The 21,176-nt window shown below is 35.4% G+C and overlaps 2 protein-coding genes across 10 annotated transcripts in view; both read left to right on the top strand.

Moving 5' to 3' along the window:
- The first annotated feature begins 554 nt into the window (after positions 1-554).
- On the top strand, positions 555-4,119 carry itpripl2 (ITPRIP like 2). The gene has a single exon (XM_087244627.1). The coding sequence runs from the start codon at positions 638-640 to the stop codon at positions 2,306-2,308; it is 1,671 nt and encodes a 556-aa protein (XP_087100753.1). The 5' UTR covers positions 555-637; the 3' UTR covers positions 2,309-4,119.
- A 5,202-nt stretch (positions 4,120-9,321) lies between these two features.
- The window catches only part of syt17 (synaptotagmin XVII), a 33,753-nt gene continuing 21,898 nt past the window's right edge, over positions 9,322-21,176 (top strand). For all 9 annotated transcript variants that reach the window (XM_087244672.1, XM_087244674.1, XM_087244673.1 and 6 more), the window contains exons 1-3: positions 9,322-9,727; positions 12,581-12,598; positions 14,708-14,856. In XM_087244672.1, coding sequence (XP_087100798.1) covers positions 9,713-9,727; positions 12,581-12,598; positions 14,708-14,856 — 182 coding nt within the window. In that variant the 5' untranslated portion in view covers positions 9,322-9,712. The remainder of the gene's footprint in view (positions 9,728-12,580; positions 12,599-14,707; positions 14,857-21,176) is intronic.

Here is a 21,176-nt window from a genome sequence, read left to right as displayed (position 1 = left end):
AGATCTTTCTGTGACGCTCCCTTAACAGAGGGTTGTGTCAAATATTTAGCGTGTGTGTGTGTGTGTGTGTGTGTGTGTGTGTGTGTGTTCAGTGTTTCTCTAAACATTCTCAATCTCTTCTCTGTAGCTTACAGTGGCCACACCCCTGTACTGATGACATCATCTTTTATAAATTATTCTTGGCATTTTTTGAACACAGTTGTGATTATTTGAATGCAAAACATGTGCGTCTTTGTTCTACAGAGGAAAAAAGGAAATCATACAAATTTGTGTTGACATGAGGGTAGACTTTTTGATGAACTGTGGTTAGTTGTTGTACCTTTTACTATTACCATTTACTAACATTTAAAATGTTCATCATATTGTGTTCTTTTTGTTATTCATGCAGTTAGTATAAGTAGTTATGTTGTGTAAATCTTTATGCAGCTCATTTTGTCAGTAAGCACTTCCCTTTCTGAGATCTGTTTCTTTAAGAGAAGAGGGAGGAGGAGGGTGGACCGGCTCTGGGTTTTGAACGCCCCTTTTTTAAACAGAAATTCCTCTCTCAAGAGTTTGGCATTTCCTCTGAGCTCACACACCGAGAGCCCGCGCTCCTGTTGCACACAGTGACAAAAGGGGGGATTTTCAAACATCCTGAATGAGAGGACTGCTTTTGCCCTCGGCACATGCCGCATCTGTAAAGGAACCCAACAGGGTGAACTTTTCCTTACACGACAACTTTTGTTCAAAGTGGTGGAAAGAACATCAGCTGGGCCTCATTTTCAGCATCTGGACGAGTGGATCGGCATGGGCTAGCCCCGACCATTCCTATAGAGCTGAAGTGGACTGGAGAAGGAGCAGGAGGAGGATGAGTGTTTACACCCTCAACCTCAGGTTTTTCTGGCCTTTGGTCACTTGCATCCTCACTGCTCTGCTGCTACTGCATCAGTACATCTTTAGAGGATTGGAGGACCAAGGAAGCGACTGTGCTGACCAGGGACCAGGAGTTGTTACACTTTTCAAGTACATTCTGGCATTTATTCTGTGTTACTTCTTTATAAGGTACTGCTCAGGTCAGCCTGGCTCTGTAAGAAGGGGTTTCCACAAAGTCCTAGAGGTGCATGGAAAGTCGGGAGTCTCCAAGCGAGAGCTACTGGACGATCACTATGAGAGGCATGTGCGCCTCTCTCCACATGTTCTAGGCCACAGCAAAGCCCATGTTGCCAAATTGGTCAGTGAACTTGTCAGGGTGGGCCGTACTGATGTCCCACCAGAGTCTTCTCTAGCCTTCAGGGGAGACTTCATCCAGATTGGCAGCTCCTATGAGGAGCACAAGGTGGGCTCACCTGATTGCTTTGACATCCTCGTACCTCTGCGAGCTCCTCGTGGGCTGAAACTGGAGACAAGCGCTTGCACTGACAAACATAGAGGACCACCGCTGTGCACACTGAACACACCTCGCAAGGCAGAGTGGACACGCCGTCACAAGGCCTTTACTGACACATTCATGCACAGTTCTCAAAATGTCTATAAGATGAGTCCAGATTCTGTCCAGCGCTGGTTTTACACAGCCACTCAGCGCTGCCTTGCTGCCGTACGTTACCCTTTTGACCAGCGCTGCTCCCTCAGTCTCTCTCTCAGTGAAGAGCAGCAGGTTCTCCTCCGTATGACCCCCCGCTCTGATTACGTCTGCTGTCACATATCTATGGGCATTCGGCTGATCCCAGCATTTCCTCTCAGTGATGGAGGATTTTTGGTGGCATCTCAGCAAGGAAAGGACCTTTGGACTGTGTATTTTCCTAGACAGGAGCAGAGACTGCTGACATGCCTGAAAGGTAGACTGCCCTCCAACTCCTGCCATCTGAAGTGCCTTCAACTCCTAAAGGAGATCCGTAACCTCAGTGGAGAGGTGCTGGACCAGCAGTCTGGAGCAGAATGGGGAAGGGTGCTTTCGTCTTATGCTCTGAAGACCGCATGGATTCGTCTGCTGCTCAGTACACCCCCTGAGGCCTGGGACGAGTGCAACCTTGTGGACCGGTTAGATGATCTTCTCCGCAGTCTAAGGGACAGCCTACAGTCTCGGGCTCTCTGCCATTTACTCCTCGGAGGTGTTAATAGCCTTTTGCCAGACTCTGTTGCTCTGCCCAAGCTTGTTAAGGAGATGGTACCCTCAAACCTGTGGGCAGAATTCAGTGACCTCACCCTCGATATGGTCTCCGCCCGACTGACCTACTCCTGGAACCACCTCCCTCGCCTTATTCGCCTCGGGCGACCACAGAGGACCAGCCTTGGCAGAGTAGTCCGCTGCAAATATGTTGATGCAGAGTAAAGGTCAACTATAACTGGTATTACTGAACACACAGTGATGAACTGCTACATATTTTAAGACATTTATGTCTCTTGAAATCAGTGTTTTTGTTAAATTCTGTTAAAAAATATTTTTTTGCCTCCAAGGTAGCAGCCAAAGCATTAGATTAGACCATTATGGTAGCATTACAAAGGTACAGCAGTACATCAATCATATCCGTCTTGGTACTGTATAAATCAGTATGTACTGTAATTGAAGAATTCGCTTTAAAATGTTGCTTGAATTTCACTTTTGTAATGATTTTCTTTTTGTGCAAATTGATTTATCATATCTGGAGAGACATGTAGATTTTTAAAACAAAAAGGACCAGTGACTGTTTATACATTTAGTCTAGGGGTCATTTCAGAGAAAAAAAACTTTTTTTGTTTTTAAAAGATGTCTTAAAAAGATTTGTTTTATAATAGACATCTAAACAGTCGTCTCGGCTAAAACAAGGCTAAAATTGGGCTGCCAGTGAAAATCTAATAGACATCTAAGAATAGGCCAAAACTAGACTAGTCATTAAATAGACAGAAATAAATGACTACACATTTAAAGTCGGTCTAATCTGTCTATCTGACGAGTAGTCTAGTTCTGGACTATTCTTCGATGTATATTAGAGTTTCACTGACAGCGCAAATTAACCTTGTTTTACAAGGTCTACGTTTAGATGTCTATCAGACGCCTATTAAACACAAAATTGTTTGTTGGGTTTTTTTCTGAGATCTGCTAGACTTGAGTTGACTCAGTGTGACCATGATGCCTTGGTAGTGACTAGTCAAAACAACATAAACACCAAAGTTTTTCCACACCCACACAGTATTAGTAATGCCAGCATGAACAGATGAACATCCTGTTTTGAAGGTTTTAAAATCATATGCTATGATGACATGACATTTTGATCTAGCTATATTTTACATATTTTTAATGAATAAATTATTGACATTGTTTCATAACACTTTCAGCATTGCTTAATTGATTGCTTAAGCATTCAAATGATGAGTTAGATCATAAATTGTGCTTCAGTTCACCTTAGTTCATTACTTTTAGTGACCCACTGAAGGATGAGGCATAACTTCACTTCATCTTGTGAGTCTACAGGGACCCAAACATGTGTGCGCATCATCTTTTCCCTCAGAGACATGCTTCTACAGGCTGTCGCTATAGAGGCACGCTACCTCAGCCCAGGGTCACTTATTCAAGCTGTAGCTTTAGTTTTAGTTGCTGATTGCATTGCATTCACTTTCACAAAAGCAGCTAAATTCCTCATTGATATCTTGCAGGTACTGTTAGCCACAAGGTTAATTTGTCAGCCTCTTTTCTCATCCATTAAGCTGTTCTCAAAGAGTTCATGGTCCTTCATGTCAGACAAATTAGTTTCACCAGCTTTACAGGGAAATACTTTAAGCTTCATTTCTGGTGTTGCCTAAAAGCAGAACAAACAAATGAAATAAGGAAATGAAACGGACGTGCTCTGAAACTTATGCTAAAATGTAGTCCAAAACAAGCAATATAAAAATACAGAGTGACTGATGTTGAATGTATGTATAATAATGTATATGTCATTTAATATATATTTGGTACTGTATATGAATGTAAGTTGAATGTAAAATACATTGTACTTGATGTACATATTTGAGAAAAATATTTTGTGTGTATATGTATGTGTGGTGTGTATATACGGTATACAGTGAGTAAATACATTTTGTATAGACATAATTTATATAAATAATAGATATAATTTAAATGTTTTTAATATGTGATTTTAAATAAAATATATATTTTGGACTGCACAGAGTTTTGTTGAATATTTCTTAAATTTGACAGCTGTAAAAATGTTTTCCTTTTATTTTTTTATAGAATAATAGGACATGGAAACAGAACCAAAGGACTCTTAGCACTGTCAGCATTGTATTATATAATAATATGTCTTCTTAATCATGTGATGAGATTGCCTTCAGTTAAAAGAAATTAAAATGATTCAACAATGTTTTCTATTCACAACTATTTTAATAATTTATTTATTTTTCTTAATTATAAAGAGTTCTTTTTATTCACAACAAAAACACTCTGTATATAGTCAGTGTTTGTCCTCGGTTGAGTACAATGTTTACAGCAATGTGGCTCAGAGTAAATTATAGTGTGGCTCAAAACTGCTGCTCTCTAACATTAGGACATCATTTCATCCTTTCTAATTATCATTTAATTTATGCACTTGCTTGCAGGATTTGATTAGATTGGGATGTGAGTGACACAAGAGGTCAGTGTCTGTTTAAGGCATACATACTTTATCATACCAGTGAGTTTAATTGAAAACAGTCAGTTCTGCTTTTTAATATTCTATCTCCTAGTATGCAAGTGAAAATACTCTATCTTTATTCTGTCTGGTTTCCTGTAATAGACCTAAATGTGATGAATGCCATGGGTGTAGGTGGGACATGTGCTTATTCTCTTAAACCCCATCATTTATGGAAGACTATTTTTTACTTTTTTCAAATTAAAGGAGTAGTTCACCCAAGATTTATGCAATTATTTACATCATACACTTTATAAATAATCATCACACATAACATCATACTTTAAAATAAGCTTTAAACATTTTAAAGGTTATTTCAAAATAACTATATTCTCTACAAACACACTAGAGGACATCTGCAATGGGTTACAGATGGAGAAAGTATACCATTGTCTGTGAAGCTTCGTAAAAATTCAGGCATCTAAAAAATGATTTCCAACATTTTGTGTCTGAAACTGAACATTAAATGTATTTATTGAAGATCTTGCATGCCAGATGTGTTCATCATCCACTTTTAAAATAAATGTAAAAATAAATTACCTTGAACAGCCTATTATTATATAATACTGTAACATTTTGTGGAAGTTAAAAATCTGACAATGAGTAAGCATTAGAAAGACACCTAGCACAACAGCAGAGGTCACTATAAGTCTGTGTTTGAAAACTGTCAGCCAAGCCTTTCAACAGGTTCTCGGGAGCTGGAACAAATGAACCACCTCAATTCACACTTCTCACACTCAGTTCTAAAAGTTTTTAAGATGTAAAATGAATTATGACCATGTGGAATACACTAGTTTCTAATGATCTGTTTGTTTAGCTTTTAGAAAGGCTGCAGAGCATTCACAAACTCCAAAATAAATAAATGAAACTGTATATATATATATATATATATATATATATATATATATATATATATATATATATATATATATATATATATATATATATATATATATATATATATATATTTATATATATATATATAAGAGAAGTAAGATTACACTCTGAAAATTTAACATTTAAGGTCTGGGGTTGATATGATTTTAAAATATTGTAGCTGTTCTGTTCAAGAATGCACTGAACTTGTGAAATTTTATTAATTTTAAATAACAGTTTAGTTAATTTTAAAACATAATATATTCCTGTGATGGAAAAGCCTATATTTTGGTGTCACGTGATATAAATTGATTTGATTATTAAGCTCAAGAAATAAATATTTTTTTCAATTGAATTGATATTAAAAAACAATTTGAGTAGCCTCTATAAACAATAACTTACCAAGATGATGATAAATTAAAATACTAACACTACTAAAAACACACTGAAGTACAATTGATTCTGCTAAACATGCTACTCTGCACACTGCTATTAGAGCCTACTGTGTTTTTCTGAAAGTAAGAAACACTATTAAAAAAAACGATTAGTTTACTGTAGTTTTCAAATGACTGTGCAAATAGTATCTAGTGCTGTCTTGAGCATTTTGAGGAAGTGTAACCAAAATCGGACTTTTTTGCATTGAAAAAAATGTACAGAGTAAACTGTCAAAATGAAAACATGACTAAGCCATTTGACTATCTTGTTCATAAACAATGGTGTCAAGACTTTTCATCTTGATGACACTGACACTTTGATTGACATTAATACTTGCTTTTGAGGAATGAACTATCTATTTTAAGCAAGTGACACCCTTTTGCTGCTTATCAACTAGGTTTTCCAGTTTGTACTAATGGTTTTTGTTTCTGTGTGGAGTTTGCATGTTCTCCCTGCGTTCGTGTAGGTTTCCTCCGGGTTTCCTCCGGTTTCCCCCACTGTCCAAAAACATGTACAGGTGAATTAGGTAGGCTAAATTGTCCGTAGTATGTGAATGAGTGTGTGTGTGTGTGTGTGTGTGTGTGTGTGTGCGTGTGTGTGTGTGTGTGTGTGTGTGTTTCCCAGAGATGGGTTGCGGCTGGAAGGGCATCCGCTGTATAAAAACGTGCTGGATAAGTTGGTGGTTCATTCTGCTGTTGCAACCCCAGATTAATAAAGGGATTAAGCCAAAAAGAAAATGAATGAATAAATGAATCTATTGTTACGTCCCTAATGTTAAATGTCTCGGAGTGAGAGTAACAGTGAGAAGTTTAATGTTGGAATGTAACACTATAACTAATCTTTTTCAGGATTTATTTAATGAATAGAAAGTGCCGTAGGACAGCAGGCCAACACATGTATTCGAAATTGCCCTGGCCTAAACCCCTAAAATAGTCCACTAGAGGGAGCAGCCATTTCTAGTAGTGTCCAAACCCTAGTGGACGTTCTAAGGTGGATTTCTATCTTAAGGGCTCATTCATGCCGCAATCACTTCGGAATGTCTCTCAAAGGATCCTTGCTCAAATAAAAAATTTCTGAAGTGTCCATCAGTTTTGTTTTTATCAAACTCCTTCATTCAGGGCCCTTCAAAGTGACCAGTTTTGATCACTTTGCTTTGGAATGACATCAATATGGCGGCCATTATTTTTTCACTCTGAAGAGCCCTTCTGAGGGCAACATATCTCGTTTGGGATACACCCCTGAAGTGCAGTCAATCAATCCCACAATGCAGCACAATAATAAATGTACAACCCAGTTGAGGGACGTATGAAATACTGTTTCTGTGTCCAAGCCGCTACTCATTTATGACCACTTTATAGTCATATCACACATTAAAGTAATTTTTTATATATAAGATCATGGTGTACACAATAGTCTCTAGACAAATTGCATCACAAACACCAATATTTTAACAATTTAACACTTTCTGGCTATATATATATATATATATATATATATATATATATATATATATCTATATATATATATATATATATATATATATAGTGATTTTCAAAAGTATAACATCGCTTCTTAACATTTGTTGAGTTTGTCAAAGTCAATTCCAAAGTTTTGCTCCAACCCTAATCAAACACAGACTAATAAAGGTGTTCAAGACTACTAGAGACTATTAAGCAGGTGTGATTTGGAGGTGGTTGGAGCTAAAATCTGCAGAGCTGTGGCCCTCCAGGAATTGAGTTTAAGACCACTGCTATACAGTTTGATAGAGCGCTTGGGCCAGGAAGCCGATTCGCGTGATCTCGCTTAACAAGCGGATAAACATTTATAATAAATAGCTATAGACCATTTTGAGGGATATATACAATAACAACGGTCCTTACGTATTTTATGTTTTAAATTATATTTCCATAGCTTTCGAGAATCCAAAATGGTCCTATTGATGAATAATGTTATAATAGCTGTTTTAATGTGAAGGCATGATTAAATTGTCTCTTGTTACAGTTATGAAATAGTTTGATAACAAGCAGGAAATGTTCATGGGCCAGTGACATCACTGCATTGAAATGGTCTAGAAAAAAATGTCAAGATACAATTGTAGTTGCAGAGCTGACGTTAGCTGAATAGTAATTAACTTCAATTGTCAGTTGGGTAGGTTAGTTCACAATATCAGTGTTAAGGTTTCTATGTTGAAGCTGTCTCTTTATTTATTAGATGTAATTTATATTTTAGTTTATCTTAGTTGCACTTGAATTTTTTGGATGTCATGTTTAAGTTGTATATTTGTTGTTGTTTAAATAAAAAATAATAGTCTAATAAACAAACAAAAAACAATATATATATATATATATATATATATATATATATATATATATATATATATATATATATATATATATATATATATATATAACCGCCAACTTACTTTTTAGGCAGCAGATGCCACACATCCTCACACATATATATTTATTTAATAGATAGATCTGTTACTTAATGTCTATGGTGAACCCCAAGCAAGCTCTCAAAGGCTCCAAAATACACAGAGAAAGGTTGCACGCCAAACGAATTCCTGCGTCTGACAGTATCCATAGCAGCAGAATCATATCGGAGTAGGCCTAATTTTCTAAATAAAATAGTATTTAATTAAAGTAACGTTTGTATACATGTTTAATAAACTCTTTTATAGACAGCTTGCTAAGTTTTAAATAGCCCAACTTTCACAATGTCTGGCCAATAAATTTAATATCGAAACTGTCGAGGGATTTATCAACCAGCAAAACACAAACAAAATACCACCGGGTGCTAATATCACTGACTAGTTTTCATTCACTCCTTCGAGTGGACCTTATTAGTGAACTAATGTAGAGAATAGTGAATGAGGGTATAGGGGGCGATTTCGGATACAGCACTAGTTTCATCTGCTGCGCGAGGCCGTTCTCCATCAAAACAGCAACAGCTCATGTGCCGCATTCAAGCTAAGGAAACTTGTGAATGTTTTCCACCCACTCAGGTTTCAATGCAGAAATGACCATGCTGTCAAACACAGACAACACAGCTTCCAAGATCTCCTAGCTCTTCTACCATCATATACTGAAGATCGTACACCAATGTACCTTGTTCACAGGGCGGCAGCAGGTGGTCGCAGCTCTCGTAAACCCTTCCCTCTCGGTGTATTTCAGCAAAGAGCAACAAGTGTCTGCAGCCGGCGAGGTGCTGCTATAAAAACGGGCGGGGACAGAGACGCGCAGTACAGATTTGATATCCATCAGTGCTTCTGCAAACCTGGATGAGTCACTGGTCTCTGAAAGAAACCCTGATCAAGAGGAGGAGGAAGAGGAGGGCGCTGCTCTCTCCTGGGAGAGGAGAAGACAGGAGAAACTGACTGTCTTGCGTGTCATTTTTGAAGACTAGAGAGAGCGAGGAGACAGGAAGGAGAGGGAGATTAGGAGTGTCTGGGTGGGTGGGATTGAAGAGGATGGGGAGGAAGAGGAGGGATAGATAGATTGAGAGAGTGAGAGGGAGAGAAAGAGGGAGGGAGAAAGACAAGGGGATGTTTTGTGTTTGACTCAACATCACCAAGTACATTTATTTATTTTTTGTTTGTTTGTTTTGGAGGAATGGATGGAGGAACCAAGCCCGTAGAGACCTGAATTCATTACTTGAGTCACATTTACAGATATTTTTTTTCATAAATGTATAAATATATTGAGTAAATCTGGATCCAGAGAGTGGCATGTTGCTCTGGAAGGGAAGTGAGACAGTGGGGCGAGAGTAAGAGGAGGATGGCGTACACACAGGTGAGTCGCAGTCACTTCTGACACACACAACCCACACACACTCTACCATCTGGGTCCTTCTGGATTTCACTTTTCGTTTTCACATGCGTCTTCATGCAGATTTTTGCTCATTGCTTCTCTTTATGTGGTGATTATTCCTGATCAAGGCCTTAAACTGATTTAGTTGAGTGTAAATGATTTGTATTTGTTTACTATATGGATTTGATGGTTTATTGTTTGTGAAATGTCTTTGGATATTGTTTCATTGTTTTTATTGTTTGGATATTGTTGTTAAAACTATATTTAAAGGTTTACAGTGTTTTTAGTCTAAGATCTTTTAAGCAACATTTAATCTTTGAGAGAGAAAAGAGATCCAGAATCAATCACAGGGGCAGTGCCTTTTGAAAAAAAGTACTAATATTTAGATAATAATATGTACATATTTTTCTGAGAGAGTATTTTTGAATATTAATTAGTTTTACAGTCTTCATTTATTGATTTATTTATTGCATAATCAGTGTGTTATGATGTACCTTTTGGTAACATTTATACACCGAGAGTACGGATAAGTCTAAAGTCTTTCACTATGGTAATACCTGTTACAAATACCATACTGATACGCTTAATGTAATAATTTGTACTTTATATGCACCCTTAATAGGGGTATCATTTATAAAATATATTGCCCTGGTTACAGATTGTGTATGTTTTTTTTTTTCCTGAGAGTGAATATCAAATTTGAAAGCATATTTGGGGAAGCATTAATGGTTTCTCTACATATTTCACTCTTTTGAAAATATGAATGCAGCTTGTTTTTTTGATGTTTTAAACTTTGTTTCAATGGGGTTAGCTGCTGTTATGGTTTTCATGGTACTGTGTTTGAGACCTCGGTCAGGGGAATAGCAGTGGGCATGTGGAGCAGTAGGGACGGTCATGTCAGTGACCCTGATGCGTCATCTCTGCCTCAGCCAGCGGCGGCAAGGTGCGGGCTGCCAGCGACAGGAGCTCATATCACTGTTGCCATGGTTACAGCCACAGCTAATTGCTTAGCCAACATTGGGCCACTGATGAGGAGCGAGAGCTGGACTTAGAGAGCAAGTCAGGGGGAGGGGAACAGGACACACTAACCTGTAGATGCTCACGAGTAAATAACAAGCTTAGGTGTGCAGTCAGATATTAAAATCTTTTGAAATTACTGTGATTTTGAGGCTGATTCTTGGTGGTGGCATTAATTGTTTTTTTACAGCTTTTTTATTTTTATTCAGACTCTGCACATGCTTATTAGTGCAAATGTATATTAGTATTATTATAATTGCTTTGAAAAAACAAAATAGGTGAAGCATTTGCAATAAATTGTAAAAAGAAAATGATATGATGTACAGCTGTAGTCAGAATTATTAGCCCCCCTTTGAATTTTATTTTCTTTTTTAAATATTTACCAAATGATGTTTAACAGAGCAAGGAAATTTTCACAGTATGTCTGATAATAATTTTTCTTCTGGTTAAAGTCTTGTTTGTTTTATTTTGGCTAGATTAAAAGCAGTTTTTCATTTTTTTAAAAACATTTTAAGGTCAAAATTATTAGCCCCTTTAAGCTATATATTTTTTTCGACTGTCTACAGAACAAACCATGGTTATACAATAGCTTGCCTAATTACGCTAACCTGCCTAGTTAACCTAATTAACCCAGTTAAGCCTTTAAATATCACTTTAAGCAAAAGAAATGTGTCCTGAAAAATATCTAGTAAAATATTATTTACTGTCATCATGGCAAAGATAAAATAAATCAGTTATTAGAAATGAGTTATTAAAACTATTATGTTTAGACAAAAAAATCTTCTCTCAGTTGAAGATAAATTGGGGGGAACAAATAAACAGGGAAGCTAATAATTTAGGGGGGGGGGATAATTCTGACTTTAACTGTATGTGACCATACTACCTTTACACTTGATAATACAACTATTTGAATATACAACTATTTGAAAGTTTAAAATGTGAAAGTTAAAAATCTAAATCCTAAGAACATCCCTTTTTAAAGTTGTCCAAATTCCCTTTTTAGCTCTGCCTTTTACTAATAAAAACTGCCATTTTGGCAGATTTATGGAATTAAATGTTTTCAAATAAATGATTAGAAATGTTTTCATGGAGCATGACCTTTACATAATGTTCTAATGATTTCTGGCATAAAACAAGCACCATAGGCAATACATTTACCTAGTAGTTAAATTACTATTCAAAACTTTTATTGCATATTTAAATTAACAGTGTAACTGTTTTTTACAAATAATAATTTTACTTCTATGATAGCAAATCTGCATTTTGTTTGTCACATGATCATAAATATTTATTATTGTTAAGAAATATTTATTTTTATTCTTTATTATTATTTTATTATTAAAATAAAATAGGAATTACAGACTACTTGGCTTTATATTTTAGTGAAACCATCGTGCAGGCTTTCTGATTTTTTCAATTAATAAAACAAAATTTTTAAATCAAGATTTATTTTTACATTTTATTTAGTTACATTTTATTTTAGGGTCCCACTAAGATACAAAAACAAAAAAATAAAATAAAATTACCAGAGAGTTTTGATCAAGAATGGACAAAACAGAGTACATGATGAACACAATAAATATACAAAGCATGCCGAAATCAAACCATAGTCATAAACTGATAGCTGAATAATAGTATTAATTTCTTTTCAAAATTAATTTTGCTGACTGCAAAGTGTTGCATGTATATCAAGTATGTCATGAAATGGTATTTTAATGTTTATCTGAAAAATTGAATAAAAGAGAATTTCATTTTTTCCTCTTTTTTTCTGTGCCTGACTTCCACCCTGTACTGCTCTCAACCTTTGAAAAAGAACAGTTGGAACCCATCAATGAGGTATGTAGAGAAAAGTAATTAATAAATCTCTTAAAATTTTATTAAAGTTCTGCCCTAATTTACTCAGCCTCCACTTTTCCAAACCTGTTTGAGTTACTTCTATTCAACACAAAATAAGATACTTTGAGTAACGTTGGAAAGCAGCAGCTGTTGCCGACAATGGTATTTTTAATATTAGTAGTGTTTTTACTATGACTGCTTGTTTCCAACATTCTTCAAAATATATTGTGTGTTCCAAGGAAGAAAGGAATTTTTAAAAGTTTAGAAGTAAATGATGAGCAAATTATTTATGGAAGGTGAATCTGTTCATTATCTATAATGTAGAATGAAAATATAGATATTCAATTTTTGATGGTAATTTATTCTGATATGCATGACCCTACGTGAGATATTTGACTGACCTTTCCAATCTTAAAATGTATTGAAAAATGCATTCGCCTCCAGATAAAAAGAAAAAGGTCTTGTTTACACAAGATTTTTTTCCTGTCAACATCCTGTCTTAAGCCATTTATTATTTAGCCAACCATAGGCACATATACAGCCTCAGCGGAGGACTGGGCTTTTTGGAGCGAGTAATCTTTGTGATCTTTTGGATTTGTTTCCTCTGTTTTTAGCAGTCATTCAGTGTAAATCAAAGAGAAGCAGTTTGTGTCGAAAAAAAGATAGCATTTTATTCATGAATGATGAAAACATCTGAGTGACCTCTGGAGTTCTACTTCATTCAATGAGAGTGATGAAATAATGTTTGTTCTGCCCTAGTTTCCTGTTTCTTTTTCCAATGTGGAAAAGAAAAATGAACTTAACAGTAGTAAATCGTTAAAAGGTTTGCAATATTTAATATTTTACTGTTGTCATTTTATGCAAAAAGATCATCTTATTTGGACATTTTAAGAAAGAGTAGCATATAAAATAAAATGTGTTAACCTATTTATGGCAAATCCAGAAAAATTATAATAACTATGGACTCTTTTCACAAGACTGTTACGACAAGTTTAACGCTCATCATAATCTTAAACTCATAAAAGTTTTTAATATTTTTATTAAAAAACAAATTGTATGTACATTTATATGTATTTAAAAACATATTTTATACAATCTTTGCATCAAATTACTAAAAAAATTACCACTTGTGCGAGCCATTTCTTCTACAGCCTTTATGGACAGGACAGTAGATTTAACGTTGTTCTCACTTCTGGCTGCTGTTATTGGTTTTACACATTTTTTTCCCCTTTTTCTGAAAGTCTTGATAACACCATAGTGTAGTTTTTCTTTTATTATTTTAGCAAATGGGATTATAAAAAACTATTTTGTTCAGTAGTATGATAACTTCTACCACTGAAAAACACAGAAATGTAAAAAGGGTCCATCATATGATCTTTTAAAGGGAAAGGTTACGTAAAAAGGAAATTGTACTCACCCTTAAGTGGTTCTAAACCTTTATGAGTTTTCTTTTTATAATGAACACAAAACAAGATATTTTTAAATATATGTTAGAAGCCTGTAACTATTGACTATATAGGAAAAAACAGTGGTCACTGATTTCCAATGTTTTTCAAAATAACTTACAAAAAAACTCAAAAAAGGTTTGTGACAGTGAAGTGAAGTGTCAATTTTTTAAAGCTATCTCTTAAATTTTTTTTATAAATAAATTATATAATTATTCAGACTAATATGCAGTTTTTTATTATTGTCAGTGTACAGTATATTTTATTTTTAATTATTACAGTTGTGTTGCCTATTATTTTTGTGCAAACCATGATATATCAAATATATGCTCTAACAACAATGCCTATGTATAATTATCAATAAAAATAAAAAAAACATTTGAATGGTAGTGTAGATATCTAAAAATAAATCATCTGATTTTGGTGGATTGGCATGGGCATTTAACCTCCTGCTGCAGAACAAAGTGAATTTCTGGGGCTTTGTTTACATTTTACTTTTTGGCTTCAAGTTACAGTTGACTAGAGAATTAAAAAAGAATAAAAAGTAAATAAATACATCTTTTTGAAGCACTAATCATTAATTGCCGTATTCAATAATCAAAATTAGCTGCTGCCTGTGTGGGTCAGTAAGTCTTTGTGTGTGGGTTTGTGGTGTTGTGTTCAGGGTCTTCTGTCCAGACTGTCTGATTTGCTGTTGTGCCGCTGGTCATGCCGCTCCTGTTGGCAGTGGTGTTGGGAGTGCAGCTGCTGTCAGTCTTCTGAAGAAGAGGTGGAGATTTTGGGGCCTTTTCCAGCTCAGACTCCATCATGGCTGTAAGTGCACACCCATACAAACCTCAAACAACAGTTACACATCAAAATTAATGCAGAACAGTTCGCCATTCATCAACTTCAGTTCAATTCATTCATCTCATGCTAAAATCCTTCATGTTTTGATGTTGTTCTGGGTTGTCCTGCTAGCTGCACATCATTTACATTTTATTTAGTATTTTTCATAGATATGTATAACTGTGCTGTTTCAATATTATACATGTGCTGCTTTATACAGTTGTTTTAAGAAGACGCTTGATTTAAAAAAAAGGAAAGCATCATTTTCTGTAATACAGTTACAAAGTTTTTATTAAACGATACATAATAATTGTACTGTCACTTTATGTCAATATATTCTATTTGCAATTGAATCCACTTAAATCTCACTTATCAAGTTAATGATAAAGTTTTGTGTAAAAGTTTTTGATTAAAAAAAATGATCAAGGTTATGTTCAGTATGAAAATAGCAGTTGGCATGAACTGTAATATACTAACGATGTGATAATCTATGGTGTTCTGGGTTCACCTGCTAGCTGCACATCATTTACACTCTATTTAGTATTTTAAACAGATATGTATAACCGTACTGTTTCAATAATATACATGTGCTGCAATTTACAGTTCTTTTTTTAAGAAGACATTTGATTTAATAAAAGAAAAGCATAATATTCTGTAATACAATTACAAAGTTTTCACTTTATTCTGATGTGTTTCATATAGATATTATTATTCATGATGTAATTTTCTAAATGCCACCAAATGTCAGTTTCAGTCATTTTTAATCATTTCTAAATAACAGTATAAATTTCTTTGAAACAAGCAAATAAAAAAAAAAAAATTATTCCTAACCCCTAACTGTTTTACAGTATTCTCTAAACCAGAGATGCCCATAGTAGAGCCCGCGGACCAAAGTTGACCCACGGTAACCTTTGATTGGCCTACCACCCTATCTGAAACAAGAGTGGGAATGATGGGGATGTGGTTTGGGTGAATGCCTTTGATAGACATTGTTATTTTGATTTTAACATAACCTTTTGTTTTATTGCTGAACTACAAAACAGTTAAAACAGCTAGCCGGCAGCTAGCTCTCTGAACTCTCACATGATCACCCACTGAAGCTATGCATGGCTGCGTCCGGTCAGTACCTGGATGGGAGACCACATGGAAAAGCTAGGTTTCTACTGGAAATGGTGTTAGTGAGGTCTGTGTGGGTCCTAACGCCCCAGTATAGTGACGGGGACTCTATACTGCTCAGGGAGCGCCATCTTACGGATGTTTTAAACCGAGGTCCTGACTTTCTGTGGTCATTAAAAATCCCAGGATGTCCATCGAAAAAAGAGTAGGGGTTTAACCCCGGCATCCTGGCCAGATCTGCCCAACGGCCTCTGTCCATCATGGCCTCCTAACCCTCCCCATATCAGAATTGGATTCAACACTCTGTCTCCTCTCCACCAATCAGCTGGTGCAAAATGGCTGCTGTCGTGTCATCCAGGTGGATGCTGCACACTGGTGTCCCACCAGTCCCACCAATTTGCGTAAATCTCTTTGAGTGCCCAGAAAAGCGCTATCTAAATGTATGGAATTATTTTTATTATTATTATCATCAACTGAAATTAAATCTTTTAATGAAATGTTGTTAATAATTCAGACTTAAAATGTAAAAACTTTCAGACATCGAAGACATCAGAGAGCAAATCAAGGCAAAGGCAGGAGCAGGTGGACTAGTGTTTTCATTGTGTCAACTCCATTGTGATAAAATTAAGTTTGTTAATGTTTTCACTGTAATAAAAAGCTTATTGTAAAATGACAAACATTATACTGCATTAGTTAATATGATTTAAAGCTAAGTTTTCTTGTTATTTTTAAATATTAGCAAATAAATTAGGAGATAAGCCATAGCAAATTTGATGTTATATGATATGATATATTCGGTTTGGTATATATTTGGCCCACATCCCTTGATCAAGTTTGGTTTTTAGCCCTTTATAAGAAAAAATTTGTATATACAATATATATTAACTGTATTATTGTCACTTTATGTCAATATATTCTATGTGTAATTCAATTCCCTTAAATCCCATTTATCCAGTTGATGGTTAAGTTTTGTAAAAATGTTTGATTAAAAAAAATTGATCAAGGTTATGTTCAGTATAAATAGAGTAGTTTGCATGAACTGTAGTACACTAACAGTACTGTCAAGTTACCCATTGCATTCCATGTTTAATTCTGCATGTGGTATCAGAAATTAGAACTGTTATTTTGTCATTTAAACTTCAACATAACTTTATATTTGCTGAAATATTATTTATCATTGCTGCATTCATTAATTTTAAGCAATATACTGTAAGAGATACTGATGCACCAGATGGCTTTCTTGACTCTCTAGGAACCCGAAGCTTATAATGACTTGGGTGTGGAGCTATTTGTGTTTCCAGGCAGGAACAGCAAGGATAATATGATTTAAATGGACAAGTGACTCATGTATTAGCAGCAATAATTTGTCCTCTGGATGCACACAGTCACCACAGGCTGTCAAGCTTTTTGTAATGACATCATTCGATGACTTTTAAGGACTAAACAATGTTGGCCATACAGTACATGTGTATTTTTCCGTTATAAATACATGTCATTACCAATCAGCAGTTTGCTTTCATGAAAAGTCATTCACACTTGTTTAAGGAATGGAGTTGATGTTGTCACCAGAGACTGCTGGCTTATGCTGGTTTGACTGAGCTCATGCTGATGTGTGGTTATTGAAGGTTTTTGTAAAGCTGAAAACAGGGACCACATGGCTGGAAGGGTTGAAGGATGTTTGATTTTGAATTTGTGATCATATATTAGTGTTTGATTCTCTGCGCATCGTGGAACTCCAACTGTAAAAAGTTTTCCAATATTTTTGCAAAAATAACTGTATTTTGTAAATGTAAGCATTTTTAACTACAGACATCCCATGAAATATATCATCTTGATAGAAGTATACAGTGCTCAGCATGACTGAGTACACCCCATTTTGAAAAGGAATATTTTTCTTCATTTCTCAGTGAATATAGATGATGTAATTTGGTGCATTTAAACAAAACAGATTCATTAAACAGATTTATTCATTAAAATTATATTTTTGCCACCAAACATATGTAGAATTTGAAAGAAAATACAATTAAACTCAAGTTAAATATTGCAAAAAGAAATGACAACCTACAAGATTTCGACCACATTTAAAAAAAAAAAAATTGCTTCTCTTGATTTTTTTCTCTTTTTTTTATTTGTATTTAATATTTTTCTATAACATATACATTTGGGTGTACTAGTTTTTGGATTTTTATTGTAAGTTATTTTGTTAGATAAGCTCCAGACTTGACTTCAGTACTGACTAATCTAATGTATAATATAAATATAAATATAATATTGTATAGCTTCCTATTAAAAATATGATAATAGGAAAATAGGAAAAATAGATAAATTTGTGAGGGTTGTACAAATATATGCTGAGCACTGTAGATGGCTCCATGTCAACCTTTGCCTATTGCTCTGCTGCTCCACATAGACATCAACAGGTGTTTGCTTTGCATGCTTATGAATGTTACTCATGGATGCTCTATTTTGTGTTTAGCTCATCTGGACTCAAATGTGGGCACACATTTACACTTTTTTTCTGTTTCTGTGTCTAAAATGAGTCCTTTAAATTTCCTCAATCTTTTCACAGTATCGTTCACAGTATCGTATGGTAGTTTATTGAACCTTTTTTTTTTTTTGCAGTTTTACAAATGGGATTTTTGATTTGTTTGACAACTTTTGGCACAAAATTTTGGGTGCAAAGGCTGTCTGACAAAGACTTTTAATACAAAAACATAAAACTCTTAAGGGTGGTGCCGTGGCGCAGTGGGTAATACTGCCTAATCACAGCAAGATAGCTGCTTTGAGCCCTGTGTTTGCGTGGGCTTCCTCCAGGTTCCCCGGTTTCCCCCACAAGTCTAAAGACATACGCTATAGGTGAATTGTGTAAGCTAAATTGTCCGAAGTGATTGTGAATGTATTGGTGTTTCCTAGAGATAGATTACAGCTGGAAGGACATCTTCTGCATAAAACATTTGCTGCATAAGTTGGCGGTCCTTTCCGCTCTGGCGACACCTGATTGATAAAGGAACACTCTTGTATTAGCAGTAGTAGTCAGTTCACCTGTTTATTGTGGACTGTAAATTATTTAATTTAGCTGTTATTTAACTGTTGCATTTTTTATTTAGCCTCTGATCCCAGTTTTTGGAGTGAGCTGCAGCCATAAAAATCTGTTTAATTTGTTTATGTTTTTAGCATATATATATATATATATATATATATATATATATATATATATATATATATATATATATGAAAACACTGGATGGAAAGCTAAGGTCATATCATATATTCTGGATTTCATTCAATTTAAAGGGATTATTCATGAAAACTGACTTCTGTACTCACCAGGGGCAGACTGGGACTAAAAATCAGCCCTGGCACTGCAGAAACACCAGCCCACATTACCACATCAACACAGCCCCATCCACAGACACGCAGATTCACTACTTATATAATATAAGCAGTACCATATGTAATAGATATTTAAACATTTAATGTATGTGACTGGAACGAAAACAACCCATTTAAAACAAATTTATACATGCAATTATTTCATTCCTTCATTTTATTTTAGGCTTAGTCCCTTTATTAATCTGGAATCACCAAAGCGAAATGAACCGCCAACTTATCCAGCATATGTTTTACACAGCGGATGCCCAGTTCACCTAGAGCACGTGTTTGAACTTGAGAGGGAAACTGGGAGGAAACCCACACGAACATGCAATCTCCACACACCAACACAACACCACAACACCAACTGACCCAGCCAAGGCTCGAACCATCGACCTTCTTGCTATGAGGCAAGAGTGCTACCCACTGTGCTGCCCCCTTTTGAAACTATTTCAGTTAATTTTATGCATTTTAGAGCAATTATTTGCTTTTTCTAAGCTTTTGGCACCGCCTTTTCTTTTTTACTGTCCATCTCTGACAATTAGCTTGTGTTGCACTTACTGTTTGGTTGACATTCTTGCTAAATTTTGATTACATCTGCGTAACCTTTGATTGGGTCGGCCCCTCTCGAAACTAGCTGGCCATTGCCGATTTGGCCAATGCTTAACTTTTAGCATTATTACTATTATCATCATCAGCATCATCATCATCATAATATTCACGTCTTGCAAGAGATATTTGCCAGAATTGCCAGATGGCCAGTCCGCCCTTGTTACTTACTGTTCATTTGTCACAAACCTGTTTGATTTTCTGGTGACCATTGACTTCCATAATATTTGTTTTTCCTACAGTTTAAGTCAAAGGTCACCATTTACCAACATTCTTTAAAAAAACTTGTTTTGTGTTCAAAATATAAAAATATCCATCAAGGTTTGGAACCACTTGGTGAGGTAAATTTACATTTTAGATGAACTATCCCTTAAAAAATGTTCCAACATTTAATTGGGGTTTCAGATGAAGAAGATGCATGTTTAACAAAGCAGAACATGCACATCCTAATGTATACCTCTATGCCCTATAAGTCCAGCCGCTCTTGTTGGCTCGAATTGCTCCTAAGGCCATTTGTTTTAGAATCATCCGTTGCTATGACAACTATCTCCCTCTGAGCTGTAGTCATGGACACAAAGGGTCCTTGATGATCCCCATGGGACGAGTCGGAGTCAGGCCTGCACATAGAGATCCTGCACAGAACATCCACCTTTGTTGCTGCTGGAAAAACAGGCAGATGAGAAATGACACAATACTGGACATAAATATAATTGCACATCAGTAAAAAAGTTGAATCAGTCATGCTGTCAGAAAAGTGCAGCATTGTTTGATGTTTTTACCTGTTCAAGCTGATTGTGTCTTATTTTTAGACTATTATGATCTTTGAATATATCATTTGTTGGTTTTATCCAACCTGAACTTAAAAGGAATCTTAACTATCTTATCTATCGACAGAAAAGTGGCTAATTTGTATAAATTAATTCACATGAATTTTTTTTTTAAGTATGTTCTATATAGTATGCATTCAGAAATTACAGAGTTACTTGCGAGTTAGTTGTGTCGCTTTTCCTCTATTCATAAATTCTCTTACATGGAATGCTAAAGTGTGCACTGAATATGCACTTCAGACTATGAGGACGTAGGAAGCAGTTTGGTACCTTGCTCAAGCTGCTGGTAATCACGGCTTCAAATCTGACTTTCTATCCAATAGACCACAACTGCCTCTAAATAAGAGATGCCCAAAGTTGGCCCTTTGATTTGGCCCACCA

The sequence above is a fragment of the Danio rerio genome, chromosome 3, assembly GCF_052040795.2.
Source record: "Danio rerio strain M-AB ecotype USA chromosome 3, GRCz13ab, whole genome shotgun sequence".
In the NCBI taxonomy this organism is placed as follows: domain Eukaryota; kingdom Metazoa; phylum Chordata; class Actinopteri; order Cypriniformes; family Danionidae; genus Danio; species Danio rerio.
The sequence above is the reverse complement of the archived record's forward strand: the minus strand, read 5'-3'. Positions and strand labels throughout refer to the sequence as shown.